We start from the raw sequence: 10,591 nt of genomic DNA, 5'->3' as shown, positions 1-10,591 counted from the left end.
ACTGGAGCAGAGGCACGTCCAAGAGCGCGGAGAATCCAACTGTAAGAGGGAGCTGGAGAAGAAAGGGCTCTGGGCGGGGCGGTACAAGCCAGCTCGCTTTTCCTCTGCTCCCTATCAAAAGCTCACTTCAGGGTCCGGAGCACAGGTGCTGTCCAAGCGGGCCCGGCCCTACCGCGGCAAACAAAGGGCGCGGCCTCCTCCAGCCTTTTCGGTGTGAACGGAGGCTCGGCCTTACCTTTTAGGATCCACCCATCCCTTCCCCGGCACCCAATGAGGCCGCAGCCTCCCCTTGCCAGGAGGTGTTGAACTCTCGCAGGAAACGGACAGGTACCACGGACCAATGGTCGGAGCTGCCAGGAGCCAATGGGAGAGAGAAATGGGTCGACCTGGGGGCGAGAATGGGAGCCCGCAAAAGGGGCGGGCCCGGGGGGGGACCCAGACACGTAGGCGCGCGGGGCGGAGGGGGCGGGGCAGCCCCCGCCGCGGCGCGAGGAACCTGCGGACGGCGGCGGCGGCCAATGGGCGGGCGGCAGGGCGGGCGGCCCCGCCCCTCGGGTCCGCAGGGCTGGGGCGGAGCCAGGCCCGCGTCAGGTGGTCCCGGGCGTGCGGGCGGCGCTGGGGGCGGGGCGCGGGGCGCGGGGCGCGGGGCGCGGCGGGCTGCGGGCGGCGGGCGCTGGCTGCGCGAGCAGGTGCCCGGGCGGAGGTGGCCGGGCCGCCCCCAGGGGGCGAGCGCGAGGGCGGGGGCTCCGGGCCGCCGCGCCCCCATGCCGCGGTGAGCTCTCCCGCCCGGTGCGCTCGCCGCCGCGCCAGCCCCAGCGCCAGCCCCAGCGCCAGCCCCGGCCCCGGCCCCAGCGCCAGCGCCAGCGCCAGTCCCAGCCCCCGCGAGCCGGCTCTGCCCGCCCCGCCAGCCCGGGCCCTACCTGCGGCCGCCGTCGGGGGAGGGGGGTCCCCCCAGCTCTGCGGAGCCGCATGAACAATAGGCAGCGGCGGCTCCTGCGGGCGGCGGCAGCCCCGCACCCTATGGATCGGCCGCTCCATGGAGCCCTCCAGCGCGCTTCTCGGCTGCCTGGCGAGCGCCGCCGCTGCCGCCCCGCCGGGGGAGGACGGAGCGGGGGCCGCGGCCGAGGAGGAGGAGGAGGAGGAGGAGGAGGAGGCGGCGGCGGCGGCGGCGGCCCCGGGGGAGCTGGGTTCCGAGGCCCCGCTGCCCTACTGGACGGCCGTGTTCGAGTACGAGGCGGCGGGCGAGGACGAGCTGACCCTGCGGCTGGGCGACGTGGTGGAGGTGCTGTCCAAGGACTCGCAGGTGTCCGGCGACGAGGGCTGGTGGACCGGGCAGCTGAACCAGCGGGTGGGCATCTTCCCCAGCAACTACGTGACCCCGCGCAGCGCCTTCTCCGGCCGCTGCCAGCACGGCGGCGAGGACCCCAGTTGCTACCCGCCCATTCAGTGTGAGCGAAGGCGCGGCCGCGGGGCGGGGAGGGCGGGGAGGGCAGGGCGGGGGGGAGGGGGGGCGGAGGCCCGGGGCGATCGGGAGCCGGTGGGGAGAGCTCCCCCGAGGGTGGGGGTGCGCGCGCTCGGGCTGCCGGCGCTGCCGGGTGGGTGCGCGGGGCACGATAGAGACGCCGCAGGCCTCGCTGGAGCCTCGGGCGCTTGGGCTCCTAACCTTCGTCCGACCACCTCGGCCGCGGCTTCTGCCGTACACATCCTGAAGCTCCAGGGTAAGAATCGCCCCATTGCGCCCTCCCGGCCTCCCCACATCTGGAAGGGTTTCAGGCAAGCTGGTAGTCCCTGTCATAACCCTAGTCCCCAGATCGGAGACCTTCCCGACCTCTTCTCCCGCCTGTCCCCGCCCCTTCAAGGCATTTGCTTTGAGGCCGCTGGGGGTGTCTTCCGCAGGGCTGGCTGGGCTGGCCCTCGAGCCCCGGAAGCCCGTGTGAATTCAAGGCTCAGGTGTCTTTGCAATGTCGTGTCGATGCCCTGGATCGCAGTCTTGTATCTCAGAAGTTGTACCTTTAGGAGTCTCACTGAATGATGTGCTGAGAAGGGTGCGAATGTGTGCAGAAGCAGGTGATGAGTGGAGAAATGATCCGAGAGGCAAAAGTATGTCTTTCCCCCATGAGAGATCAGGAGCACAAGGTACAGTGGCTAAATCCCAGTCCCTTGACACCCAGGCTGTTCAGATAATACATTTTCTCCTCTCTTCTCACCCTAGATCCTTGCCTATATTTGGTGTTTGCCAAATCTCAGGGGGACCATACCCACGGGTCCCTCCTAGAGCCTTTCTTCCAGTGTCCTGGTTTTCACCAATTTCCCAGGAGCCCCCTGTTCTACACCCTGCAATGAAATTTCCTTTTTTTTTTTTTTTTTCCCCAAAGGAGTTATATTGCCATTGGAATGCCTTAATCAGTTCTGCTAGGTGGTTTTAGAAGATGTAAATGTCTTCTTGTGTAGTTTACACTGTTTTATATTTAATGATTTCCATAATTTCTTCCTTGCTAAAAGTTGTTAATACATATTGTTGTTTATTCCATATTTTGCATACTTTGCATTTTAGTTAGTTTAAAAGAATTGTTACCAGGGGCCAACTTCAGGCATTTAGTTTAAATTTCACTTGTAACACTTATCTTTTGGTCCTATAACTTAGTTTCACCTGAACAATTCTTTTACTTTATTTAAGATGTTTCTTTAAATACCATCACATAGTGGGACTATCATAGCCTCTTTCCTTATTTTTCTATTCTCCTTTTTTATTGGTGTTTGGACTATCAAACTGATGTTCAGATCCTTAGTTCCCCTTTGTTTCTGTCTCCCTCTCATTCACTGTAAAAGTTCCTGTTTCTACATTGGGATCTTTATAATGCCTGGAGGAGACAGATGATTTTAAATGGTTTTTGGGCATCAAATCTTTTTGGCTCTAGTACTGGAAAGATGAAGGCTAAGTAAGGGTCCTAAGGTAGTGTCTGAAATAGTGCTGAATGAAGATGAACTTGGTCTTATATATTGGAAGAGATATTGGAAGAATGGCTTGGCTTATTAGACACAGTGCATTTTTTTTTTTTTTACACATAGGTTAGAGGTTTGAGGTTCTTTATGGGTGCCGTTCTGTGATTGATTGATTGATTGATTGATTGATTGATTTTTACAGCTAATGTCAAAGTAGGAGAGCTATGTGAAGTTCATGAGCAGGAATTCTGTTTCTTCCATCTTTGTGCCCCCAGCTGTCAGACAGTCAGGAGTGAATATGACTTGGGCTGGACAAACTCATCTGCAGAACACCAGACTTTTCCACAGTGTGCTACATTAGCAGCTCCTTCTCTAGATAGACTAGTTTCCTGTATCTAGAACTCAGACAGTGAGAAGGTAGGAAGTACTTTGTGCTTATTAAAAGAATTGACTTGAAGAACATGACATTTGAAGGCCCTGGTAAGTTATTTTATTTGGTCTCATCAGGAGTTCTAAACTTGAATGGAATTAACTCTTAGTAATTCAGAAAATTTAATTCCATTCAAAAGCCAACGTGAGTGCCTAGCAAAAGATAGATACTGTATGAAATACCAGGAGATAGGGGTGCCTAGATAGGGGTGTCAGCTGGTAGAGCCTGTGACTCTTGAGCTCAGGGTCATGAGTTCAAGCCCTACATGGGATGTAGAGATTATTTAAATAAATAAAACTTTAAAAAATCAGGTGATAAAGAAATGATAAGATAAGGAGTTACTTAAAAGTCACCCCTAGGGGAGATTAGTGATGTAAATACCAATTGTAATGGGTACAATGCTTTGATAAAGATGAACGGGGGAAATGCTAACAGGTGCTCTGATGAGTAGCCTGTGTCCACCAGTTCAGTTAGTGTCCCTCGGAAAATAAAATGATTGACAACCTTGTCTCCAAAGACCTAGAATGAAATCGAGCCCACTGACAGCTTTTCCTTAGTTAGCCTTTTGAACTTCTCTGAAGGCATGAATTGTGACATAGATTATGAATAGCAGACACTCAGTTAAGTAAGAATGTACAGTTTTAGTTTTAAATATTGCTTTTCAAATAGAAAATTTTGTTTCAAACTTTACTCAAAACAGAAGAGGGGGAAATTACCAAATCTAGTGACAAAAATATAATAGATTTATTAGAAATCATCTATTATTTATGCCTTTATCCCCTCCAATGTAGATATGAAAGTTTAGCTCTCTTCAGCTCCATTTGGGCTGACAAATATAAATAACCTAGGAGCTCACTCATCTTTTTTTTAGTGAAAGAGAAAAAACGTCCAGTTCCAAATTTATCATCTTGGGAGATAGTCCTAGGCATTAAAAAAAAAAAAAGTTTCTCTTATAGGAGAATTGTATCTATTTTAAAGCAGGGCATAGATTAAGATTATTACTAATTTTCATTTTTTTTTTCCTTGCATCCACTAGAAATATAAGGATGGATTTTCAGGTGTACTTGGGATTTTTTAATTTTTTTATTTTATTTTATTTTTTTTTTTACTTGGGATTTTTTAAATGAGTGAGGTGTGTACCATTCACTTGCCCCAAAGCCATCAGAGCATGCCTATATGTTTAGTTTTCAAGAATACAATTGAGAGAGAGTAACATCTTGATTGCAAAAATGAAAGAAATAAGGTTCTGTTCCTGATATTCTTGGAAATATCCATCCACAGAAACTGAAAAGTGTGTTAAATATGACTTGGCCTGATTCTTATTTAAAACCAGGTCTGGACTGGAATGCGAAAGGAGGAGGGCCCCACATTCTCTCTGAAGAGAGAACTGAAGGTGTAGTTCCTACCCAAAAGGACTTCTTCACAGGGAAGGGAAAAGGAAGTACCCTCCCTCTAGGTCCCACTATTCTGTCTTCTATCTGCTTGCAAGCTGTGTTCTATATTTTTCTTGAAGGTTGGTCGTAATATTTCCATACCTAGTTAGCAAGAACCTGAGAGTTTCTTTCTACCCAGAGAGAGATTAATGCTTTCCCTTCCACACAGAGGTTTTCTGTCTTCTCTGAAATGCCGTCTGAGGAGCTGTCCCTTCAGCACCCAGGTTCAGAAACACTTCTTTTAAATCCTTCTACATTTAAATATTTAACACGTCCTGTGTGTTCACAACTATGCTTCAGACCAGAGGAATGAAGGAAGGGTGTAAGAGAAAATACAACAGTTAATTCCCTTAAGGAAAATTCAGATCTTCAGTTGGGTATTTCCCCTGTGAATGGAAACTTGTTAAAGAGACAGATATCTTTTCATCAGGGTAAAAAGCTGTTAGAAAAAGTGAATGTTTCTTCCTCTTATGACCAAGGAGACTCTTAACATAACTTACATATTTTCTCAGGGGGTTTCTTATCGCTCTTTAATATCCACATTGTTTTTCTCATTCATATAGATAAGACAAGAATTAGTAATCTGGATTTGTTTTAGGACCCAGAAACACTTAAGCTATTTTAAGCAAAAAGTGATTTAGCACAGGAAATTAGGTGCTTACAGAATTGTTGGAAGGGCAGGAAGAAGGGGTTCTTAGCCGGACCTACGGGAACAACTCCCAGAACATTGCAGATCTGGCCCATGTAGCAAGCTACTACTTCTCTAATTGGGAACGTGCAGAATCAGGAGTTGACATTGAAGCTGTCGATTTCAAGAACATCCTGGTGTAGTTGCTGTCCAGAGATTAGGTAACCACTTGGCCCTGCAGCATTCCTTTCTACATCTGCCCAGAGCTAATGATTGGACACTGATATGCAGAAAAATCCCACTTCTCCACAGCCATGCTTGCCAGGAGAAGCAGCAAGAAAATGGTGTCCATCTCACTTCTTTCTTCCATATCATGTGCATGTAGTTGGCAGAAGCAGACCTATAGCAGTCAGGGAGTCTGGGAAATGTAGTTCTTAGCTTTCTAGCCTCTGTAGTGAAAGATATGCTGGAAGGTTTTAGATGGATGTTGATTGTTAGTCTGGAGGGACCAGCCATAACATTTATTCTTTACGAGGAGTGCCAGATGAGGTGAAAAGCTTGAACAATTGGAACTTTGGGGGTATATCTTTTTGTATTCTTTTGTGCAGACTGCCAGTTCCATTGTAAAATACAAATGAATATGAGCTCTAGATAGGACAGAAATACTCAAGTTAAGCAAGAATAGAGTTTTGAGCACTGTCAGCATGTCAGTGGAAGTTGGAGGCATCCTGTAGCTGGCTGAGGAAGGAAGAGAACAGCCAGCAGTGGGCAGTTCCTCTTTTGGTCTTGCCAAAAGTTCAGAAATATATCTTTGTTTTCTTAGTTTTTTTTTTTTTTTTTTTTTTAAAGCAAACTGACTATTTTCTGTTTCTGAGTTTGTTTTTTTTCCTACTGAGATAGGTCCTCCCCCCCTCCCCGCCCATTTTACTTGACTGTTGTTTACCTGCTGAATGTTCGGTAGGATGAGTACAGTGGTGAATAAAGCAGGAAGAATCTGCTCTTGTGGATCACACAATCTAGCAGGAAGGCAGGCACTGAACAAGTAATTAAACCTTGTTGGGTCTTGCCAGGCAGAGACTGTTATGGACGTGTTTGATGGGGGCCTGACCTCATTTAGGCAGGGGTTAGGAAAAGGTCCTCTAGGAGATTTTGTTTAAGCTGAGACCTGAGGGTTGAGTATGAGTCAGCCAGGTAAAGACAAAGAGACTGAGAAGACAGAGCCCAGGGTTTTCGTGAGAGAAACATAAAATAACACTTTACTCATTTAGCAACACCTTATCTAGCCCGAGATTTATAATCACTGGTAGCTATTATTATCTTTCCATGGAAGCCTTTCCAAACAGAGCCGAAGATATAATCAGGTACCCTAGGTTCATACTCTGCATTGGAAAGGAGATGAGTGGTTGGGTGTGGTCCTTGGGAACATCAGGGATGGAGCTGTGGAGCAGGTGACTTCTAGAGTAAGATGTCCCCAGGGAGGCTTCTTTCCTGTACATCTTAGTCACCAGGCCCGTTTTGAAAATATCCTCCCAATTTACTCCATACTGTCCGTCTTCACTGCTACTGATATTCAGACCCTGGTGCCTGCATGCCTGAGTTACTCAAATGGCCTCCTTAGTAGTTCCTTTTGCAGTAGGCTCCCTGTCCTCCAGGTTAGATGGCTGCCAGAATGGATGTCCTTTCTAAATCAGTCTAATAACACTCCCCTATTTAAAAATACATGAGTCCTAACATTCAAAGTGTGAAGTTCAAGCCACTCAGAATGACTTCAAAAACATTTCACAACCTAGCTGACCCCAACAAGACCTTGAGTTTCATTTCCTATCCTAGTGCATACGATCTAGCCACCCTGGACTCTGTGAAGTTCTTAATATGCCAGATACTTTCATGCCCCGTGTTCCTGCTCATGACCTTCCCTTTGCCTGGATTGTCCTTCTCCACCTTGCTCTTTGCTGCCTGATAAGATTCCTCCCACTCATTCTTTTTTTTTTTTTTTTTAGACTTTATTTTTAAGTAATCTCTACACCCAACACGGGGCTGGAACTCACAACCCTGAGATCCAGAGTTTCATGCTTTACCACCTGAGCCAGCAGGGCACTCTCCCTGTGTTCTTTAGGGCACATTCCCAGTGTTGCCTTCCCTGAGAATCCCTTCCCACTCACCCTCTTAATCCTGTCCTGCAGTGGGAGTTGGTGGTTTTCCTAATCTGATCATACAGCTACGAAGGCTCTTTTCACACTATGGTTTGGTTGTTAGGTGTCTGCCTTGACACTGGATTGTATGCTTCTCACCATCTAGTACACAGTAAAATGAATAAATCTCCTAAAAATTATCTTCCTCTATGTTCCCTTTAGTTAAAATGGTTTGTCATGGTACAACATTCTGTATGATGGTCCAAGTAGAAATTATTACATGAATGTTTATTGAATACCCACTTATGTGCTAGTCATTAAGAATAATGCAACATAAAATAGGTTAAACACATTTCTTGCCTTGATGGACCTTACCTTATAGGGGAAGACAAAAAAGCCAAGTGAACAGATAACTTGTTGTGTTTACCCATCCAGGTAAATGGGTGATTCAGTGGTGTTTTCAGAATGTTTTTGACTTCTTTTTTTCTTCTCTTTCTCAGTGTTAGAGATTGATTTTGCGGAGCTAACCCTGGAAGAGATTATTGGCATCGGGGGCTTTGGGAAGGTCTATCGTGCTTTCTGGATAGGGGATGAGGTTGCCGTGAAAGCAGCTCGCCATGACCCCGATGAGGACATCAGCCAGACTATAGAGAATGTTCGCCAGGAGGCCAAGCTCTTCGCCATGCTGAAGCACCCCAACATCATTGCCCTTAGGGGGGTGTGTCTGAAGGAACCCAACCTCTGCTTGGTCATGGAGTTTGCACGTGGAGGGCCCTTGAATAGAGTGTTATCTGGGAAAAGGATTCCCCCAGACATCCTGGTGAACTGGGCTGTGCAGATTGCCAGAGGCATGAACTACTTACATGATGAGGCAATTGTCCCCATCATCCACCGCGACCTTAAGTCCAGTAACAGTGAGTATGAAGAGATGGGGCTGGAGGGCTCAAGAGCACTTTTATACCCAGCCCATGGCTACAGTGGGAGTGGATTCCTAATGGAATCACAGTGGGCAGTAAGACTCCTTGCTTAAAACCATTCCATCCTTGAGTTGAGAGGTATGGGTGGAATGAATGCCAGGAAAAATTGGTTTAGAAAGAGAAGAATGAGGCAGCTGTGGGGTTTGCAATAATTCTGAGCTCATATTAACAGGCAAGGTTGGCAGTGTATAATTCTGCTATGCTGTGCAATATATATCCACATATATATAGGCAGATATGTTTTTCCACTTTAGGGAAGTGTGTCTGTGATTACAAAAGGGGTTTTCCTCTTTGCTGGAACAACAGGTAGCTCTAATACCTGTTTGCATTCTACCTGACTACTCCAACTTGAGGTACCTGCCAGAGAAGGGGCTCTAAGGAAGAGGAGGAGGCATGTGGTTTAAGCTGTGGGACTGATTCAGGTAACAGTGTCCACTGGGAGAGCATGACCTGGCTGGTCATATTATAGATTCCTGGTAGCCTATGGGTGTTATTAATTGTGGTAACTACTTAGTGTTTAATAGCAGGGAACTGAGAAGTAACTGCTTATTAAACATCCAGAATCCATAAACTAGATTGTAAAGCAAGTGTTAGGCATAATTACATAGTGAGTTGGTGGAAACCAGTCTCTTTCCTTGGAGGACTCTGCAGGTGCTGTACTGTGCGGCTTTTGTGTGGTCATTTGTGCTCTCTCTTGCCTGCACTGTGTGGTAGAGGATAGCATTTGTTAAATAGGGTATACTTAAAATCACTTTAAGCATCCTGTGTGGAGAAGAGGGCATTAGGGTTTTGGGAGATGGTGTTGGTTGCAGGAACTTTGCTCTCTGTCTCCTTCAGCGTTGAGCCCAGAAATCCTTCAGACTTTGTTTTGTTTTGAGCTGTTCCAGATGTGGTTTATTTTTCTGTCGATACTACTGTGAATCTGCTTACTTTAAAAAATATGTTTTAAAATTATTTAGATGTTTTTGTGGAGTAGATGTTTTTGTGGTACAAAAATTAGGAAGCGCAGATAAACAAAAAAGAGAAAGGTAACCGATAATGTTCTCCTTCGGAGAGTGTAACTATTACATTTGGCATATCCTTCCAGACATTTTTTTTTTTTAAAGATTTTATTCATCCATTCATGAAAGACACACACAGAGAGAGGCAGAGACACAGGCAGAGGGAGAAACAGGCTCCATGCAGGGAGCCTGACATGGGACTCGATCCCAGGTCTCCAGGGTCACGCCACAGGCCGAAGGCAAGCACTAAACCACTGAGCCACCTGGGCAGCCCTTTCCAGACATTTTTAAAGTAAATATTTATCTATGTATATAAATGTGGGTGTATATATACACTATACAGACACACACACACACACACACACAAAATATACTTTCCAAGTTACTTTAAAATGGCCTTTCTTACTTATCTCTTCTACTTGAGCCCTCTTCTCCCTTAATAAAAGTTCATCTTTGCAAAAGATGGAACGTTATATATATAATGCATATGATGGATTTAAGTTCCATAAAATATGATTATTCTCCTCCTTCCTCCCAGATTCTGTTCTTCAAACATATTAAATTAAAACTTTTGGTGGCCCTTTCACGTTTCTGCCTAGATATTGCTTTGGATGATGGAGTAAGAATAAGTAGATGTATTGGTAGAAAATGTGACGTAGGAGCTGAATTTTCTTATATCCTTATCATGTTGGAAGAAGGAGACAAAGTGCTCTCATCTTACCTATTGAGCCCTTTTAAGAACTTGAGCTAGGATGATGGAATTGTAAAAAGCAATCATTTCTTCCAGGAAATTTCAAATTTGAATGTAATTTCAAGCTGTCAACACAAGGTTTTACCTTCTGTGAGATTTGCATTTGGAAGTCTAGGCTCTTGTGAAGGAAAAGTTAACTTGTCAAAGTTCTCCTGGCTGCAGGAGATGACAAGAGACCTCAGTGTCATTCTGTCATTCAGGAGACAAAACTCTGTTCTTTCTTTGTATTTGGTGGGCTTTAGGATCGCCGGGGAGGAGCCCCCTGGTGCATTGTGTTATGGCGGGAGTCAGACTTA

General features: G+C 46.7%; 1 protein-coding gene across 1 annotated transcript in view; it reads left to right on the top strand.

Annotated features, from left to right (window-relative positions):
• Positions 1–859: 859 nt before the first annotated feature.
• MAP3K9 (mitogen-activated protein kinase kinase kinase 9) overlaps positions 860–10,591 on the top strand; it is a 74,661-nt gene continuing 64,929 nt past the window's right edge. Inside the window, exons 1-2 of the mRNA XM_077909811.1 lie at positions 860–1,448; positions 8,067–8,480. Coding sequence (XP_077765937.1) covers positions 1,037–1,448; positions 8,067–8,480 — 826 coding nt within the window. The 5' untranslated portion in view covers positions 860–1,036. The remainder of the gene's footprint in view (positions 1,449–8,066; positions 8,481–10,591) is intronic.

The sequence above is a fragment of the Canis aureus genome, chromosome 9 (genome assembly GCF_053574225.1).
Source record: "Canis aureus isolate CA01 chromosome 9, VMU_Caureus_v.1.0, whole genome shotgun sequence".
NCBI classification, from domain to species: Eukaryota; Metazoa; Chordata; class Mammalia; order Carnivora; family Canidae; genus Canis; species Canis aureus.
The sequence above is the reverse complement of the archived record's forward strand: the minus strand, read 5'-3'. Positions and strand labels throughout refer to the sequence as shown.